At 38.1% G+C, this 21,337-nt stretch overlaps 1 protein-coding gene across 1 annotated transcript in view; it reads right to left on the bottom strand.

Moving 5' to 3' along the window:
- Positions 1-289: 289 nt before the first annotated feature.
- The window catches only part of LOC129731451 (ubiquitin domain-containing protein 1), a 35,026-nt gene continuing 13,978 nt past the window's right edge, over positions 290-21,337 (bottom strand). The window contains exons 2-4 of the mRNA XM_055691458.1: positions 1,092-1,487; positions 926-1,029; positions 290-862 (exon numbers count right to left, since the gene is read on the bottom strand). Coding sequence (XP_055547433.1) covers positions 707-862; positions 926-1,029; positions 1,092-1,487 — 656 coding nt within the window. The 3' untranslated portion in view covers positions 290-706. The remainder of the gene's footprint in view (positions 863-925; positions 1,030-1,091; positions 1,488-21,337) is intronic.

Here is a 21,337-nt window from a genome sequence, read left to right as displayed (position 1 = left end):
AGTCTTTAGGTATCTTTTGACTTATGATATACAAAACTTTTGCACAAACAATAATCGGACAGCTCACGAATTATGTACTTCTGCCGTTTGCCAGCTCGGAACAAGGCAACCACAGCACTACGTTTCTGTTCGAAATCCATTTTTCCAAGTGGAAATACCTACTTGAAACCACCTGAACGGAAATGGGTACTCTACCATTCTATCACAGTTTTTGGTAAACTTCGATAGAATCTTCAATAAGAACTAGACAGGCAGCGAATTTGACCAAATAATCATAACACAATATGGGTAAAATTTAAATATGCTTTGTTATTGATTGATAATATATTAATAATTACCTCTTATCAGTATATTAATAACTAGTCACTTAAATTAAGTTCTTTTTTTCTCTATTATACCGACAGCATCATGTTTATTCTTTATTTTGCACTCAACATCCCTAAAGCTGCATTCAGTAACGATCAAGGCCAGGAGGGACCATGTTTGCCATGGGTGCACCCGAGTCTGCACACACCGGTATCGTAGCGGTATCAAATCTCTTGTTTGGATAGTATTTTATATTTATCAACACATCTGAACTTTGGCAGCCAACGTTTGGGTTGGGAACCGTCAATACGATGTCCAGATTGCCGCCCAATCTCCGAACATCTGTCACTCGTTTACATCGCGCTGTTGTTCGCTGCTGTGCGATGCGATCGTTCTTCGGCTAGCTAATCGCCAGTGACGACTGTTTCTCGGTATTTACAATAACCTGCACTATGTAGCCAGGCTGTATGTGGGCCTCTTCGATGTGCATCTTATCACCTAACAGCTTGCCCCCATAGAACCACCGCTGGGTAAATGCATCGATCCCTTCTTGGGCCTAGAATGAAGCAGTTGTTATCATACTGTGGCGAGTGACTCCTAAAACTTATCATTGTCCTACCTGTAACTTCTTTTTACACTGACCGATTGTGTCTTTAGAATACACTGGTAATTTTGTATCTGTACATGTGGACGATAGTCGCAACTTTAGGATAATTTCAGTACCTAGCAAAAGCCAAACCAGATTTATTTGTCTATTCCTTAACGACTAATCAATCTTTTCTTACCGCCATCGACTGGTTCCGAGTATTCCGCAGGTGAGTCGCGTCCATAATCTTCCTTAACTATGTTGATTGGATAGGACAAACAGTAGATGGGCAGCTTGTACTGCGATCCGAGCTCATCGTAGCACTCAGTCAGATACCCATTGGGAACGGAAATGTTGGCCCCGTCCAGGATGGCTTGTGCCAGCTGGAAGTCGAGCGCTTCTGCCGCACTGGTGGCCGCCCGCAAAGCATCCCAGATCTCTTTTCGGCCCTCGAAGGCGGGTGCCGTGTCCCAGAACTCGTCCCGCTTACTGCGCAGCTGACCCTCCGTTAATGGCACTTCTGATTTCCAGCGGATCGTTTCGTGGCACAGCGGATGATTCTTGCGCTGCACCCCGACGTAGCTGGAGGTATTTACTGTAAATTGGAGAGAAGACATCAATTAGTGTTATAATTGCGTGTAAAGATTAGAATAACTAATTTTAATATTTTAATCTTTGTAACTCAGTAACGAAATAATCGTGCGAACACTTTTTATTAATTAACACGTCCCGCCGTTCGACTGCTCCTTCATTTGTATTAAATGATCAATGATGATAACGCCTAGCATGAAATATTCAATAATGACAAATGACACAAATAGAACCGGTTGATACGTGAGCAGCCATTAGGATAAAATGGGCATTATGTCAAATTTATTCATAGAACATTATGTTCCGCTATCACGAAAAGGTATCTTGCGATGAACTAAATTGATAATCCGCAGTCTACACAAAGTAAAAAGTACACATACACTTCCACAAAAACAAATTGTTGCGCTGGCCTAATTTGCATTAGTATTACCGTCATCAGCAAAGCACCGATATCCGAAACGCTCAAAACTTCGCAACGTACTTCGGTTTGTTCAAATTGAACAGTTCGCTGGTTAACGGTGATGATGTCATTTGACTAACACTTTCCAATGTTATGTTAAAGAGCCTCTCGCTTTACTTCAGACCATCTAATAGTTCTCCTAATGTAGAATTATTAAGATTTTTAGGTTTCTTTTGGAACTACAGATGGTAAATTTACATATTCAATTCTCTGGGTTTATTAAGAACCTTCTGCCTCTGGTTTTCTTGTTTTTTAAGGGGGGGGGGGGTTGTTAGTAGTTTAGGTATTTATGATAAATATTAGTAAATAATGAGTATGTGTGTCCAACCACAAAAGATGACATCTCAACACTGTTAAAAAAATTGTAATTTTAATTGTTAGGATTTGTTTGCTTTCGCAATAAGGACTTATCGTTTGTAGGGATTTAAACCTACTTGTCAGAAAAGGGGAAGTAAACTTACAACTAACTTAATTGCTAACTTATTGGTTATAAAGAGAGCTTATCGTAGCAATTGAGGATTGCAACGATTTTTGTCGAAAATTGTTAATAATTTTATTTGACATAGCTTCTAATGTTTCAACACCAGTAAGTCTATGTAATTTGAGTGTACCAAAACAAGGAGGACGCTTCAAAACCATTTTCAGAATTTTATTCTGAATCCTTTGAATCGTTTTCTTCCTTGTGAAACAACAACTTGACCAGATCGGTACAGCATAAAGCATTGCTGGTCTAAAAATTAGTTTGTAAATCAAAAGTTTCTTCTTCAAACAAAGTTTGAAATTTCTATTAATGAGAGGATATAAACATACACTTTGATGATACACTTTGCTTGCTCAATATGCTCTTTGAAAATAAGTTTTTCTGGTTTTCTTGTCGATTAAGTTGATTGTTTGATAGTAACTTCCCGTTCAAAAGAAATATCAGCTTTAGTAGGTAAAATCTCTACTAAAGTGTTGTCAATAAACGTGTTGTAGAAAATTGATTTCTAGACTTGGAAAAAATATATACACAAATGATAGGGAAACGAACAAAAGTAAGTCAACTTATGCAGCCACCTGTGCATTGAGACGGAACACTCGAAATGCGTGAGGTAAAATATCATTGAATATTTTGTCTTGATGCCGCGGAAAGAATATGTTCGCTAACAACAATCTTCCATCGATAATTTCCCTTTCAACCAGAAAAGCAATACTGTGGGCAAGGTAACCATAAGTTTCAAAACTTCTTAGAAACGTGATCCAACAACAGCTGCCATCTACTGATTTTTTCGGTATATATAATGCAGAAAGTACAACAACACAATTGTAGCTAAAATAATATTGTAGCGAAACAAAACAGCAAAGAACTTTCTAATCCAATTTCGCAGTGTGCACCTAAAAATATCCGCTACACCCACTGCTTCTGGATGCATATGAGTAGCAGCTTTCGAACCCCGCCGCCATATCAGCGCGATACTGTGTTCTACGGCTATCCCTCTTCGCTTCAGCCCGCGTCAATTGATTGACAGACAGCAGAAATTGTTTACGCGAAGGTAGCTATATACCCACCCCAACCCTACCTGCCTAACAGCTCTTTCCAGGCTAATCCTCTAACTTATGGGCGCACGTATGGCGACAGTAACGTGCGATACCTGCACGGGTGCCCTCAGTAGGCCACGGTTATCGTATTCCGTGGAAGAAGGTCAACCATGCAGGGAAATCAGTGTTTCCTTTTTGTATCGATTCTTCCGGTCCGTTACATTGTTCGCTCATTTTTTTCAAAAGCTTTCTGTAATGTCAGCGACAAAAATAATTAGCTGCGCTCTATATTGAAAGATAATAATTCTTTTAATTTGAGCGTTTTTGTTGTGTTTTTCATAACGTAAAAGGCTCAAATTAAAATGAAATAGGTCTTTATACTACTCTCGGACGATGAAAAACATTATCAGCTCAATAAGGAAGCAAGGAAGGATAAGAAATCTCATAAATATCGCATAAATTTGAAAAAAAATAGATGTGTTAAAAACGCTTTTAGTGTATTACCTCTTCTCAAGTTCTTATTCACTGGTATTTCAACAGAGGTTTTTCGTCGAACTATACTGCCGTTCCAAGCATAGTTGTCCCATGTTTTACACAATCCTTAAGTACACTGGGATGATAATGTTTGGAACGGCAGCATAGCTCGCGTTTTCTATTTTTTCTCGAAGTGCTTAGTACTTAAAGGCTGATAGCGTTTAAATCAATTTTTTTATATGAGTAATTAATTACGATTATTTTATTGAAATAATGAAAATTGCTTTAATATTGAATATATTTCTAACGTTTCACGAATTTTGAACCGTCAAACCTACGTTATAGCAATTCTACAAATAGTTATTCACCAAACAATTTCGGCAACACTATTTTGACATAAAGATTTAGAATCCAAAACAAATGAATTAGCTCTATCTTGGAGTTGGTTTGACTTAGGAAACATGTTAAGCTGAATGAAGGTTTTTTATTGTACTTCCAGAGAAAAATATAAGAAAATTATTTCGTCAGTCGTCGAATCGCGAATTTACTTCGGAATTCGCACCATCGTTTTCTAAACACACCAAGTCCACCTAAGCGGCTAGTTTGTTCCAGTTACTCGCCATCTGTGCGGCATCCCGTAATTCTTATTCCTATTTTCCTCTTCGTTACTGTCCAGTACTTTTGTATTGGACGGAATTGGGAACAATTGGGTGGGTTAACCCTTTGTGATGAAATCTACCCTGTTGACACTGTACCTACCTTGCGGTTTCCTGTGTGGTTTAATAAATACTACAAGGAATACAGCCCTAGGGGTTGTATGAAATGGTGACGTAGGACTAAATGTATATATTATATCGTCGGTTGAATTCAATACTGGCACTACTCAAAATTTTGCAGTTTTGAGTTTTTAATGGCAAACGATGCGGTTTCGTTACAAGTTTCATCTCACAAAGACCCATTTCAAAATTTACAAAAAATCCAGAGTTAAAAGTAGATCTGGCTTTATTGCACAAATCCAAAATATCTCTAAAAAGACGGAAAAACGAGGTTACAACTTATATAACTTGCTTATTACATGCACTTTGAGTCTATCATGTTTAAAAAAAATAGGAAGTCCTAAAATTGGAATTTTTCACGAAAATGAAGAATATAATTTTTGACACAAATTTTTAAACGCGTTTTTTCTCGAAACTATGAATTTTGAGTTATGCCAGTATTGACTTCACCTAACGATATGCTGCGATAAACTGTTCATAGGCAACACTACCGCTTATATTTGATGGTCGTTATTGTAAAACTAACGATGCATGAATACATGAAAATTTTACACTAGTAGTAGTTGCGAAAATTCTCATAACTCTTATCTTCAAGCATCTATTGTTCTGAAAAGAACCGATTTCATAATCTTCAGTTAGAAATTCGTGCTACAGAACGTTGATGATCGCACCATCAGAAGCATTGAATATTTTGCTTGACCGCGCATAATAAAATTTGCTCTCCGCTGTGCCCTCCAGTAGCTGTGCAAGCTTAATATTCTGCAGCGTACGGTGGTAACTGTTGCTGCCGTATGCAAAATAAAGGTAAGGTGTTCCGCAGTGCCTGGAAGATGACTCGTATGCAGCCCTCGTTTCTCAATGTCGCGTACCTCTAACAGCTATACTCCACTCGCTATTGTGTGACAAACTAGACTGAAGCTGAATATTCTACGCGCAGTCTCTTGTATCGAGTTCAGCGTAGATTTTTGCCATGAGGGCGTGGCCACGCAGTTTCGAGAAAGACAAACGGAACAAAACACTTTGTTGAGTCAAAATATGTAGGCAGTGGAATTTATTTCGTCCATGTTATTGTTATCTGTGCTCGGGAAGCAAGCCAATAGCGAGCGAAATGTATGGGAAAGCTTGACCTTGGAACTTTTCACCTTTTTCACCATTAAGCAGTATAGCAACAATGTTAAACATTATATCAAACAATTGTTACACACTTTATCTATCCACCGACATATAAATGACTAAGATGCATTAAGTCGTTCGCTTGCTATAATCGTTTGAAATCTGACGCAATATTTGCCAGTTTCATTTTCAATTTCACAAAATGTAATCTAGTATAGAAAACAAAGACGTAGTCCTACGTCAATAGTAGAACTCGCTTTTTGAGACACTCCTGCTGGTATACCGTTGTACAGAGGTACGAGATTTCAAAATCGTGAACTTTTTTGATATACCCTCCAAATACTGGTTTTATTGACATACTATGTTCAGAAGAAATTTAGTATGCCTCGGAGAATGACAATAAGTTTTAGTTCAGAACTTCACTCCTGAACTAACTTTTTAGTCTGACTCTTCAGAGAAATGGTGTCTTCAGCAAAGTTATAGATAATGTTGTCATTTTGCCGAAGACATTTTTCTTCTAACTCTTCTTGTTTTGGAGTTATGCCGTTAGTCCTTAAAATTAGATATTTTTCAAATATCTAGAGAAACTGTAGCATTTAGAGGGTAACAATGTTCAGCATATATTTGTAAAACAATTGGACCTTCGAAGATCGCTCAGAAGTAGGGCTCAAAAGTTTCTTCTTCTCGAAAAGAGTACCCATTCAAAATTTCAGCTCAATGGGACTTCGAGACACGTGCCTCAAAGCGGTCAAAGTTTTACTATTTCAACTAATAAAGAAAAGCACAGGATGAAACAGTCTAAATCGAAAACAAATTTTTTGATGCCAAAAGCATGAAACGTCGAGATCTGGTGTAATCTTAAAAAAAAATCGAAAAATTCGACTTTCTGGGACTAAGAAATTTTTGAGATAAGGGTGCTTTTCTAAGAGGATGTTTCATGCATTTCTAAAATATTTGGCACTCACTCCGCCTGTGACGGTTCTCTTTAGTTTAGTTTAGCCCAGCGGTTCTCAACCTTTTTTTGTCTGCGTACCTCTTGGCGATATTTTCCAAATCAATTGTACCCCCTGGGTTTGTCATGTTCTCGCAGAGCAGGAGAGAGTAATAATAGATCATGTTGTGATAGTCTAGTTCAGGTCTCAAAGTAAACTATGGTTTGTTTGATTGCTACAGTTATGTTTTTAGAGCAAGTTTAAACAACAAATGAGGCATTATAAAGAAAAATTGCTTTGTTCGCCATTACTGATTTTTCTACCGCGTACCCCAGGTTGAGAACCGTTGCATTAGCCTGTGTGAATAGACTTAAATTACTGAGAACTGAAGCAGAGGGTCCAACGCCCCTGGAAAGGAGAATGGTTGTAATAGCTCTTAACCAATGCGACCCGAGCCGATAGATGTATGGTGAGGGGTTTTAACAAATTCTCAGCCGCTAACGGAACCGGTGAAATACCTGGCGCACTTCCACAGTGTTAAAACCTTCTGCGTTAGGCCACCGGAACACGCAAAGGACTCCCTTTTTTCGTTAGAAACTCGTGGGATCAAAACTGGATTCGAACAAAAATATACAACAAATATCAAACCCGGGCGCCGGCAACCTCACTCTGCCGAAAAAAGTGGAGCTGACAAGCTCCAAGGCCGCACGCAGCAGGCAAAACTGAGTAGATGGAACTGGAGGAGGACTTCCATCTCGACAGCGAATCGCTGGATGTAGGGCCTTCAGTTCGATCACTAAACCTTGGTTCACCTAGCGGGTAAGAGAAGAGCCTGATGGACTGTCTTCCCGATCCGGTGATGCAACCGAATGACAAGGGAAAACCTCTGGCTCGTGCTTCTGTCACACGGCTCTTTCAATCGCAACGGCGGCGCCTGAAGAGATTGCTAAGCCACGGCCACTCACGCGAGGAGGCCGCTAGCTTAGTACGTCAACCAGTCTCGACGTTTCATGCATTTTTAGGACATTTGGCACCAAAAAACATTTCGATATCGACAATTTCATATGGTTTTTTTTTCATCGACATTTTTCGTGAAACTTTGAACGCTCTGAGGCACATGTTCCCAAAGTCCGATTGCGCAGAAATATTGCATGGAGGTCTCTACGAAAAGACGAAACTTGTAAGCACTACTTCTTAGCGATTTTTGGAGGTAAAATTTTTTGCATACAACTCATTACCGCTCGTCAGTGTTCGTAACACCCAATAAGCAAAAACCAAAGAGAATACTAACAGGTGACAACTGATACTTCGGATTATTTCGGGGTTCTTTTACTATGAAGCCAACACGCTCAGAGAGATAAGGAGTATGTATATGGAAGGTCTGTCTCCTGGCGTAGAAACAAGAAGCATTGCGGACAGGGGGCCTAGCGTAGTTGGTAATATCTCCGTCAACCACGCTGGTGGCCTGGGTTCGAATCCCAATACCGACTCTATATGTCGATGGCTGTGAGGTGGCGTGATCCACTCTTAACCAACCCATCTGGTATAGATTTAACCCATCTGGTCTAGAAGAATTATTTCGGTCTCGCTTGTTCCCATACAAAACCAAAAAGCAAAAAGACTGTCCGACCTCTCGCCGCTCTTTCGTCGAGAGAATTCTTAGTTGTCTCCGGTACTTGTATAGCGAGAGTGCATTTTCATGGTAATCGTACAGTACCACCCGTATACGTGCAACGTTTTTATGTGAATATTTTTTTTTTCAATGAATTCCATTGTTGCCCGAATTGAAAACCGAATATTTTGACTAACGACAATCGTTTCTTTACATTGCATCTAATGTCATTTATCGCAATGTAAGGTATAATAAACGGTACGAGAAAAAAAATTATAGTCGTTAGTCGATAAATTCGGTTTCCAACTCCAACGAAAATATTTAAGTAATTCAACTAACTGTTTAGAATGGTTTCAACAGTCGTGGGGTGTACGATCCAAAATAATTGTTAGGCAATATTTTAACGGTCAAGAGATTTCTTGTTTAATTTTTTTGACTTGGGACTACGTCTTTCTTCACTATACTAAGGTACATTCTGTGAAAACTAGATTGAGCATGTAACGTTTTTAATTGGCGGAATGGAAGATTTTAGATGCTTATAGCGCTCAAACAACTGTTCCGATTTCAGTAGTTAATATACCGGAAAGCTAAAATATACAAGATTTGTATAACATGATAATTTCAGTTAGCTTTTTCTCATTACTGCGTGAAAATTGCGGAAAAGTATTAAGGTCGAATATCCACATACATTTTTCATACGATTGGTATATTTTCCTAACCACTCCAAAAAAATAGACGAAATGATTTCACGCAATCAGTCATTGGCTAGCAATGCCAGCCAAATGGCATCGCATTCATCACCCAACGTAAGCGACGAAGAAAGAAAGCAGAGATGCTGCCACGTGATTGGTTCTTCCCCCAATCACACAAGTTCCCCACACTGAGTGACGCTATAAAAGGACATTCCGTGTTGAGAGAAGATCATTCCCTGGTCGACCGTCAAGGCGAACAGTTCGGTTTCCCTTCGATCTGAGTTGGACCCTCTCAGTGGTAATCTAATTCAGATATCGTTGTTGGAATACACCCCGGAATTGGACGTGAACGGCACTGGGGACCATTGGAAGACTTGGAAGCCGTTTGGGTGCTGCCAATAGTGTAGGTATAGTGTGTCGTATATCGAGCGTGTGTGTCTGAGTAGCGTGTGGGTGTGGGTGTGTGAATAGCGTGTGTGTAAGTGTGAGTGGCGTGTGTGAGTGGCGTGTGTGTATGTGTGAGTGGCGTGTGTGTATCTGTGAGTGGCGTGTGTGTATGTGTGTGTATGTGTAAGTAACGTGTGTGTATGTGTGTGCGAGTGTGCGTGTGTGTGTGAGTGTGTGTGTAAGTGTGTGTGAGTGTGTGTGTAAGTGTGTGTGTGTGTGTGTGTGTAAGTGTGTGTGTGTGTGTGTATAAGTGTGTGTGTGTATAAGTGTGTGTGTAAATGTGTGTGTAAGTGTGTGTGTAAGTGTATGTGTATGTAAGTGTGTGTGTGTATGTAAATGTGTGTGTGTGCGTGTGTGTGCATATGTGTGTGTGCATGTGTGTGCGTGTGTGTGTGCGCGTGTGTGTGTCTGTGTGTGCGTGTGTGTGTGTGTTTGTGTATGTGTGTATTACGTGTATGTGTGTATAACATGTGTGTGCAAAAATGCATTTATCCGAGGTTCATGACAGAATACTTATATAGGCAACCAGTGATTTATTTTTCCTATTAGTACATACTTCAATTGGTATTTCTATGATAGTGACCAGAATTTTATGCTAGTTATTTTCAGCACTGAGCTTGTTTTGCGTTTATTTATAACATGAGACTGACCAAAATTCATATTTTTCTAATCAATTTAGCAACAAAAAGCTTTTTCTTGCGATTTTTTGAGAGCACCGAGTATGTGCAGAAGTTTTCGAGGTTTAAGCAGAAAGTGATGTGAAATTACATGGGACTGTCATGCATTTACGGGCAGTTCACGTGGCTATTGGTATTTGTATGCTGTGGTTTAAGACAGGTGTGTGTGGTTTTTTGTGAAATGTTAATGGATTATTGTGTTTGGTGTGTGTTGTATACTATGGCTATGGCAGAATTAAATCTTTACACCCACCATAGTCCCACGGCAAGCCTACGTTTGTGCACTCAAGCACATACCCTTTAACTTTTTTAATTCATGTTGATTGTGAATTTTCACTGAATTTCCGCTTAACAAATCCTTTTATGCGGTCCAGTCTCAACTCAATTTTGATATTTAGGATCACCTTTTTGTCTTATCATTGAAGCAAAAAAAAATAAATTTTTGTTGCATATTCAATATGTTGAAGCGAACTTTTCAACTGCACTGTAAAATCAATGTAGGATAGAACCTCACAAAACGAATGCGAAAGCGTGGACTAGGATTTGCAGCAGATTTTTGTTCTGTGCTACCAGTTTAGAAGTGTACCAAAATGAATGTTTGAAGAGAATTTTGCTTTCATATTTTCATTTTGGCCAGACAAAGCATCTTCACACTACGTCAAAAAATACAAACCTTCTTGAACAACCACTCGGTTTCATTCGTACCCAAAATCCGCAATTCAACAAACTTGCCTCAGTGTCTTAAAATTGAAGGTTTTTTTCGGGATTTTGAGTTCCTTAGTGTACAAAAGTAAAAAACATCACTCAGTGTGTGACTGGTCACAGGACACAGCTAAATATTATTTCAACCCTCTAGTGCCCAATGCCGCCATTTGGCAGGCTTCAGTCGATGTTTTGAAAAGCTTCCATAAATATTTAAAAAGTGATTATAATGGTTCATAGCGATTTTACCGAAGCCCGTCTAGAAATTAACATGGGCACTAGAGGGTTAAAAAACCTACAGCGGAGTCGAACAGGCATATTACGCTTCTGTGACAATGAAACTGAGACCTCTGAACATTTGCTATGTAACAGAAAAGCGCTCGTACTAATCGTACCAACAATTTTCCAACACATTTAGGCCCATTCCGAAATATGGTTCGAAAAACCTAGTTTAACTCATCTTAAGAATCATACCAGTTTGTTTTAAACTATTTAAGCGAAATCAAAATTGATGCTGTGACACCTTAACCCATGCTGAGAACACTTTTGCAGCTATCCTTTCCCTTCGAGTAAAAAGTTTAGTCACTGTAGTCCGCACTGCAGTATCCATAATGAATCACAAACAAAGAACTATGGTGACTTTAATAAGATCTACGAAAAGTAATAATTGTTGTTGAAACGTTTTCCTTCAATACATGAAATGAAAGTAAATCTTAACAACAAATTCTTGAATTGGCCTTGAAGCAAACGTTAGCCGACCAAATGGTCGGGGTGCAATTTACTTAGAAATTCTCAATATCTATCATGACATGCTTGTCATACAAACCTTATTGATTTGATTGGTGAGAAAACATGATAACATGGAACGTTCCGTGAAATTAGACCAAAGGTAAAATTTACATTCTAAAATTCATCCGGTGCTCTATGCCAGCAAAAAATTCTACGAGTTAATTACCGAATAATTACTGACATTTTTTGCCGAAGCACAAAACCAAGCTTCAATTGACCATCGAATCAAAACCGGATCAGATCTCCAATAGGCCTATTGTGGGAAGGTTAACCAAATTTGTCATGGTGTTCACATGCTTAGTGTTGGTGTTTGTTCGGTGCGCCACACAGCCGCTACAGTTTCTACAGCAGTCTCCTATAAACAGTGTAACCACTTACAAAGCGCTAACTAATCAATCAATATTTACATCATCCAACACCGTGCTATACGAAGTTCTCTCGAGGCACATTAACTGACGCCGGCTGTAAATCCGCGGGCGGGCCCCCTTCACATTGACACATCAGACGACGTAGCTTGACTTGAGAATGAATCCGCGCATAGGATCGACAGGTTGTGAAGCCAATAAAATCTCGCGGCTGCTATTATCTCGCGGCCGCTGCTCTTTGCTTCGCACAAACAAAAATCTACTGTCTGTCTGCATTGTCGGTCTAAAGATTAGAGACTAGAGGAAGCTCTACGGGAAGCACCTATCATCATCATTGCCGCGTGATAATAGTGATGAAGTTGCGTCGCATTTTTAGCTTCAGTGGTGATTTTTGTTTTTTTTTTTTTGTTCTGCGCGCGATGAGTTCATAGTTTCGTGAAAAGAATCGGATCGCACAATTTATAGTTTGACAATATTAGTCTGCTAATCATTTTGTGCAGCAATGATCTTTTTGGAAACGCTATTCTCCAACGGTGATGAGTCAACCTAGCACGGAACTGCTAAAACTATCAAGCAGAAATAGGTTGCTTTCGATAGCCATTTATTTTGTATTCTATGTAGCGGCACTAGGGGTACACCTTGAACACCTTGAATCAATTGCTTATTTGAGCATACATCGACCATAAATCGATCCTATCAATTACATTTTTCTTAATATCAAAGTGTCAAAATTCAATTTTTTGGAGAAATACGACAAAATCTAAATTTCATGTGAACTTTTTATTGCGTTTTCCTTAAAAAAATATGCAATGTTACATGTCCAAAACTCGAGGAAAAGGAGCTTACGTGAATTTTCCAAGAACAAAAAAAAACTCTGGTTACATGTAATTTGTGATTCACTAGGCTCATTACAATGAGTGAATAATGTTACAAAATTTACTTTTTGATAGCGAAACGATTGGGTGAACAATTCACAACAAATAAAAAAATGTATAAAATGATCCAAATATCATTAGGTACTCATATATCAATTTCATTTGGTTTATGTTATCTATTACAATATTTACTAGTACAATATTTTTTGATGATAATAGTTAATTTACAGAACTACGTTCAATTTCATTTTTTTTTTCGTCACTGCGTTGTAATGTAATAGATACGAATCACAAATTCATAAAGACGTCTCTATACGAATTCAACAGTCCACCATTTAAAATCGTTCAATAACGTTTGCGTTTAGTTTGCGATATCTTAAGCACTCCTAATTAGGATCAGGTTCACAAAGCTTAAAATTATTGATTTTCCGTTTGAAATGATTCTTTTTTTCTCACAATTTTTTTTTTCACTAACAAATTCTAGGCAGTTGAAGTTAAAGAATATATACACGAAGAACAGATATTTCAGTTTCACCATTAGGCACGGGTAGCGTACATTGACCTGATTCAATATTGTATGAGTTCCAGGAAGCTTTCGCTTCTATCTACGAATTAGGCAAACGATAGATAGGTACAACTGCTGAATTATTCATTCAATCTACTTGCTATTAAAGAGTGGATAATGGAACACATTTTGAGGATGGAAATCATAAAAAAATATCATCATTTCTTATTTATCTCTATTTTATTTTATTTTTCAAATTTATGAATCAACTAGCTGACCCGGCAAACTTCGTCCCGCCTATTTTTGTATTCAATTTAATAATTTTAAACACTCCAAATTCGTTGATTCCTTGCGAGTTGTTTATCACGTTTGAAATGATTGGTTTTTTCGGTATGACAACATCCTCGACTTTTGGCACATCACCTCTATTCCGGAAATACTCATATTGGGTGGTATTCAGTTATTTTCGTTGTTTTCCAGAAACTGAAAGTGGTCATCTTCGAATTCAAAATGGTGTTCAGGGTCAATGCTTGGCTTTTTTTTTTCTTGTAGGAGCCTATGACCACTGCTACCATTAGTTAGATATATTGTGGTATACTCCGCGTTACTTTATATGCACTTTCAGATCGTTCCATCACTATAACTATCAGTGATAGTCGCCCCCAGACTTTGCATTTCACCCCAAGAAGGTATGGCTTCTTTGATGAACCTTCGTTAGTTCAGCAGACCATATTTCGTTAGGCGTAAGGACACCTTTTCCAAGAATACGCAGTCTTCGCTGAAGCAAGCGCTGCATTGGCATAGTAAGTGTTCCGAGGTTTCTACTTCAGAATTACAGAAACGACATATGTCATCTGTCAGTTTACCTATTTTTTTAAGGTGATACCTACTCGGACAGTGTCCAGTTAGTAGGCCAGTTAACGTACTCAGATCCGCTTTATTCATACTGAGTAGAGTAGGTTCCGTGTGATTCTATCGTATGGTGTAATGAATAGTTTAGATTGTCTTGCTTTGGAGTAAGCCCTCCAGTTGGCATCAATCATCATGGATTCCCAGCCTCTGAGCTCAGATTTCAAACAGGATGAAGATACCCCACAGAATGGCTCCGGCCCGATGAATGCAGTTGAAAAACCAATTCTTGCTAAGAGATCGGCTTTTTCATTTCCTTCTATACCACAGTGACCAGGCACCCAGTATAGATTAACAACGTTTGTTGCAGTTAGTTGTCGTAGATTGAATACAATCCCATACCAACTTCGACTCGCATGTATATGCTTTTAATGCATTGAGGGCTGCTTGACTATCTGAGAAAATACAGATATTGGCATTCTTATATTTCCTAGCTAAGCAAATATTCATGCATGTTAAAATAGCATTTATTTCGGCTTGAAAAACTGTGGGCCCATTGGAATTGATACATTTATGCCTGGTCCAGTGACCCCAGCGCCTGTAGACTCGCCCATTTTAGAGCCATCTGTATAAAAAATGACTGATCCTGGACGAACTTTAGGACCGCCTTCTTCCCATTCGGTGCGATTGGATCCAATCACTTTGAAAGGAACACTGAAGTTAGTCCTAGAGTCCATCCAATCTTCATGGTTACTAAGTTGTTCAGTTGGAAATTTTTGAGGATTCGTAAGTGTCCCTGTAGATCTCCTTCCTGAAAAAATTTAACACGTTTGAGCCTAAGAGCACCTGTTTCGGCTTCAAGTTGTACATAATGCTTGGCTTCTATACATCATTTCGATTACGGAAGTATCTGTATGTAGTAGTATCCAATGATTTTCGGCTGTTTCCCAGCAGTTGCCATCTTACAATTCAAAATGGTGTGAGGTCAATTTTTAGCTCTTGCATCATTCTGGTTCCGGTGATACTCATATTGGGTGGTATTTGGTCTCTGTAGGCTATTTTTCAGAAGCCGAGTCGCCACCTTGGACTTTCAAATGGCATTTGGAGACAATTTCTGGCCCCTGAGTGTCATTCTGATTCAAGAAACACCCATATTGGGTGTTGTTTGGTCATTTTCGGCTGTTTTCCAGAAACTTGAAGTCACCATCTTAGAATTCAAAATGATGTCTGTAGACGATTCTAGTACTTGTGTTTCATTCTGGTTCTGAAAATACTCATATTGGATGGAAATCGACCATTTTTGGCTTCTTTTCAGGAACCAGAAGTTGCCAAATTACAATTCGTAATGGTTTCCGAGCTCAATTTTCAGCTCCTTGCATCATTCTGGTTCGGAAATACTCATATTGGGTGGAATTTGGTCAATTTAGGCTGTTTTTCAGAAACCGAAAGTCGTCATCTTGGACTTCAAATGGCATGTGAAATCAGTTTCTGACCCCTGAGTATCACTCTCCGGAAACATTCATATTGAATGGTACTTGGTCATTTTCGGCTGTTTGCTAGACACCGGAAGTCGCCATCTTACAATTCAAAATGTTGTCTGAGGTCGATTTGTGGCTTCAGTGCATCATTACAATTAAACCATCCAAAACGGCCGGAACCTTGCCGGCGAATGGATATTTCGTTTGGGTCTCACAGGCGTTGGAACCGGAACTGAATCATTGCAGTCATCTTAGAAGTAATGTCACTCATCAGTTTCTAATTCCTCTTCAGGTACTGAATTTTATCCCACAGCTAGAACAGCTGATACGTCTTGACCGAATCCATCGATAAATATGAACAATGGACCATGGTTTGAAGTTGCATCTGGAACATCCTCTACGGAACGTTGTTTTAATTGATTAATGTGTAAACGTATAAGTGGCTGTCGATCTTCCAGGAATACGTTGTACGATTCGTTCAATGATCGTGGCTGCTTCCCAAAGCCAAGAGTTGCCTCAATGGACTCGAGCATACACGAGGTCACCGGTAGCGAACTGTTTCTTATTAAATCGATCATTTTGTTGTGTGGCTTTCGCTGAAGTGGCATGATTAGGTGGTAGCAACATCGACGAAAAGGCCCGGATAGGTCGTTCGAACGTTATTTCTGCTGGAAACTTATATATATATATATATATATATATATATATATATATATATATATATATATATATATATATATATATTTATTTATATATATATATATATATATATATATATATATATATATATATATATATATATATATATATATATATAAATATATAAATATATATATATATATATATATATATATATATATATATATATATATATATATATAAATATATAAATATATATATATATATATATATATATATATATATATATATATATATATATATATATATATATATATATATATATATATATATATATATATATATATATATATATATATATATGTATATATTATTGAATGATTAGCTTTCGCAGTTAAACTAATGTAATTGTAGGAAAAATCTTAAACCTGCTTGTCAAGGAGAAAAAAAAGGAATAAAACGAAACTTAAAATAAACTCAAATTCAAATTTTCTTCGATCGTAGAACGATATCTATCCCAATTAGTCTTGTGATAATTAAACACAGATCTAGCGGGATTTAAAATAGTTTCATGGGAAATAGAAAATGTTATGGAAAGATGATCAGAATCAAAGTCAGCATGAGTTAATAAATCACTGCATGAATGACTTTGATTTGTTAGTACCAAATCAATTGTAGATGGATTCCTAATAGAAAAATAACATGTAGGACCATTTGGAAATAAAACTGAATAAAATCCAGCCGAGCAATCATTAAACAATATTTTTCCATTGGAATTGCTTTGAGCATTAGTCCAAGAACGATGTTTCGCATTAAAATCACCGATGATTAGAAATTTAGATTTATTTCTTGTGAGTTTTTGCAAATCTCCCTTGAAATAATTTTTTCGCTCACCAGTGCATTGAAAAGGCAAATACACTGCGGCTATAAATAAAATGCCAATACTTGTTTCAATTTCAATTCCCAAACTCTCGATAACTTTGGTTTCAAGTGGGGTAAAACCATGGGCGCAACTACGGGAGGGCTAAGGGGGGCTACAGCCCCCCCTAGCAAGTTTTAAGTCCCCCCTAGAATTTCCCAGAGAATAAGTAGTCAATATAAATACATCCCATACTTTCTATCAGAGCATCAAAATCAAACTAACTAAAATTAAACTAATGTAATTGTAGGAAAAATCTTAAACCTACTTGTCAAGGAGAAAAAAAAGGAATAAAACGAAACTTAAAATAAACTTAAAATAAACTTAAAACTATCTTACTGACTATAAAGTGAGCTAATCTTTGCAATTGAGGATTGCAACGATTTTTGTCGGAATTTGTTGATAATTTGGCTTGACATATTTTCTAATGTTTCTACATTAGTGAGCCTATGTAGCTCGTTCGTGCTAAACCAGAGAGGACGCTTCAAAATCATTTTCAAAAGTTTATTCTGAATCCTTTGAAGTGTCTTCTTCCTGGTTGTACAACAACTTGTCCAGATGGGAACTGCATATAACATTGCTGGCCTAAAAATTTGTTTGTAAATTAACAGTTTATTCTTGAGACAAAGTCTAGATTTCCTGTTGATAAGAGGATATAAACATTTGATATACTTATTGCACTTTGACTGGATATTTTCAATGTGCTCCTTGAAAGTAAGATTCTTATCATAAATTAGCCCTAAGTATTTATCTTGATCAGACCAATTTAAGACCACACCGTTCATCTTAATAACGTGGTTATGGGTGGGTGTGAGAAATGAAACTCTTGGCTTATGAGGAAAAATAATTAACTGTGTTTTAGAAGCATTAGGGGAAATCTTCCATTTCTGCAAGTATGAAGAAAATATATCTAAACTTTTTTGTAGCAGACTGCATATAACACGAAGGCTTTTTCCTTTTGCGGAAATGCTTGTATCGTCACAAAACAGAGATTTCTCACAACCTGTTGGTAAATCAGGAAGATCAGAAGTTAAAATGTTATATAAGATTGGGCCCAAGATACTCCCCTGAGGCACACCAGCTCTAACAGGCAATCTATTAGATTTACCATTCAGATAGTTAACCTGAGGAGTGCGGTCAGTTAAATAACTTTGTATCATTTTTGTAAGGTAAAGCGGAAAACTGATATTTGACATTTTAGCTATTAAACCTTTATGCCAAACACTGTCGAATGCCTTTTCTATATCTAGTAGAGCTGCTCCAGTCGAATAGCCTTCAGATTTATTAGTTCGAATCATATTTGTTACTCTAAGTAACTGATGAGTAGTGGAATGCCCATGGCGAAAACCAAACTGCTCATTTGCAAAAATTGAGTTCTCATTAATATGTGTTATCATTCTATTGAGAATTATTCTTTCAAAAAGTTTGCTAATAGAGGAAAGTAAACTAATTGGTCGATAACTTGATGCCTCAGCTGGATTCTTTTCGGGTTTTAAAATTGGAGTGACTTTGGCATTTTTCCATTTCGTAGGAAAATGTGCTAGTGCAAGGCATCTGTTAAAAATTTTTACCAAGAAATTTAAAGAGTTTTCGGGAGGTCTTTTGATGAGGATATAGAAAAACCCATCATCTCCTGGTGCTTTCATGTTTTTGAATTTTTTGAGAATAGTTCGCACCTCATTCAAGTTTGTTTCCAATACCTCTTCAGAAAGAAATTCTTGGGTGGTGATCTGATCATACTTTTGGTTTACTTCATTTTCAATAGGACTTACTACGTTCAAATTGGAGTTATGAACGCTCTCAAACTGCTGAGCAAGTTTTTGCGATTTTTGTTCATTCGTTAGAAAAATGCAATCACCATCTTTAAGGACTGGAATGGGCTTCGAAGGTTTCTTAAGAACTTTCGAAAGTTTCCAGAAAGGTTTTGAATAAGGTTTTAGTTGTTCAACTTCTCTCATGAAATTCTCATTTCGCAAGAGAGTGAATCTATGTTTAATTTCCTTTTGTAATTCTTGAAAAATAATTTTCAAAGCAGGATCACGAGATCTTTGGTATTGACGTCTCCGTATGTTCTTCAAACGTATAGGAAGTTGGAGTTCACTGTCAATAATTGGTGCATTAAATTTCACTCGAGCCTTAGGAACTGATAAATTCCGGGCATTGAGAATTAAGCTGATAAAATTATCTAATGCTCTGTCAATGTCAGCACTATTTTGTAAAATAATATCAACATTCAAATTTTCTTCGATCGTAGAACGATATCTATCCAATTAGTCTTGTGATAATTTAACACAGATCTAGCGGGATTTAAAATAGTTTCATGGGAAATAGAAAATGTTATGGAAAGATGATCAGAATCAAAGTCAGCATGAGTTAATAAATCACTGCATAAATGACTTTGATTTGTTAGTACCAAATCAATTGTAGATGGATTCCTAATAGAAAAATAACATGTAGGACCATTTGGAAATAAAACTGAATAAAATCCAGCCGAGCAATCATTAAACAATATTTTTCCATTGGAATTGCTTTGAGCATTAGTCCAAGATCGATGTTTCGCATTAAAATCACCGATGATTAAAAATTTAGATTTATTTCTTGTGAGTTTTTGCAAATCTCCCTTGAAATAATTTTTTCGCTCACCAGTGCATTGAAAAGGCAAATACACTGCGGCTATAAATAAAATGCCAATACTTGTTTCAATTTCAATTCCCAAACTCTCGATAACTTTGGTTTCAAGATGGGGTAAAACCATGGGCGCAACTACGGGAGGGCTAAGGGAGGCTACAGCCCCCCCTAGCAAGTTTTAAGCCCCCCTAGGATTTCCCAGAGAATAAGTAGTCAATATAAATACATCCCATACTTCCTATCAGAGCATCAAAATCAACACAAATTGAGAAGTCATCATTCATTGGCTGAGAACTAGTACTGTGCCCAGGATCGAATCTCAAACCTAGCTCTCTTACTTACCTCACTAATAAGATGAGTGCCGTGGTGGCTCGTGCTGTATCAAAGAGTTGTTGTCATGCTGCTCGGTTTTGGGGCTGTGTTTCGCCAGTTCCTCAGACGTCTCATCACCCGCAAATCTCTTTCGATCTGGTCGAGCCATCGCGCACGCTGCGCCCCCTAGTCCACAGGGTTGCTGAAGAGAAGTGATTTCACAGGATCATCGTCCGGCATCCTTACGACGCGACCGGGCCACCGCAACCTATTGACTTTCGCCAGCTGTGCAACGGGGTTCTCTCCAAGCAGCGCGTGCAGCTCATGGTTCATGCACTGTTATCCGTCGTCTGTCTGTACTCCACAATAGATAGTCCGCAGCACCTTCTGTTCGAAAACTCCAAGAGCGTTGAGGCCAAAAGCGTTGATGTATCGATTCCGTAGAGAACTACCGATCGTATCAGCTACATCTTCAACTTTTTACTTCGTCGCACTAGACTCGATCGAAGTGGTCATGCCAATACACCCACCACAATTGGTGTGTACGTTTGCATGCCTGAGAAAAAAGAGCCGTCGTAGAGAACATGGTCAATTTGGTTTGTTGTACGTTGGTCAGGTGATCTCCAGGTGGTTTCGTGGATGTCTTTTTGGGGAAAGCAGGTTTTTTTTTCGTGTTGGGTATTTTATCACTGCGACCAATTTTTTGACTTTTTGTTACAAAGCAGGTTCTTCGGACTGCCAGTCTGTGGGAAGCTGCGAAGTTGACGCATCCCTGGCCGTTGTCGTTCGTGACGGTGTGCAGCATCTCCCTGACACGTTCGTAGCCTGTACTTTTGTATACGCGGGAATGAAATGGCATGTTACACTGCTGTGCTTCACACTGCTATAAACAGCGACATCGATAGATTAGGCAACACTGAACGGGAGTGAAGAGCACGTCAGATATCTTCTCTTTGCGGCCATTGTTGTTTGGGGCTCGGCATCGAGGGGTTCGTCATAATGGGGGTACTGTCAAACTATAGGAAATGAGATTACGGTGTCAGGGAGGTGGTGTGCAGGCTGTGCGGGCTAATCACCGGCTTATATATGTTT

Source organism: Wyeomyia smithii, chromosome 3 (assembly GCF_029784165.1).
Source record: "Wyeomyia smithii strain HCP4-BCI-WySm-NY-G18 chromosome 3, ASM2978416v1, whole genome shotgun sequence".
Taxonomy (NCBI): Eukaryota; Metazoa; Arthropoda; class Insecta; order Diptera; family Culicidae; genus Wyeomyia; species Wyeomyia smithii.
Note: the sequence above shows the minus strand (reverse complement) of the source record. Positions and strands in the feature narration are given on the sequence as shown.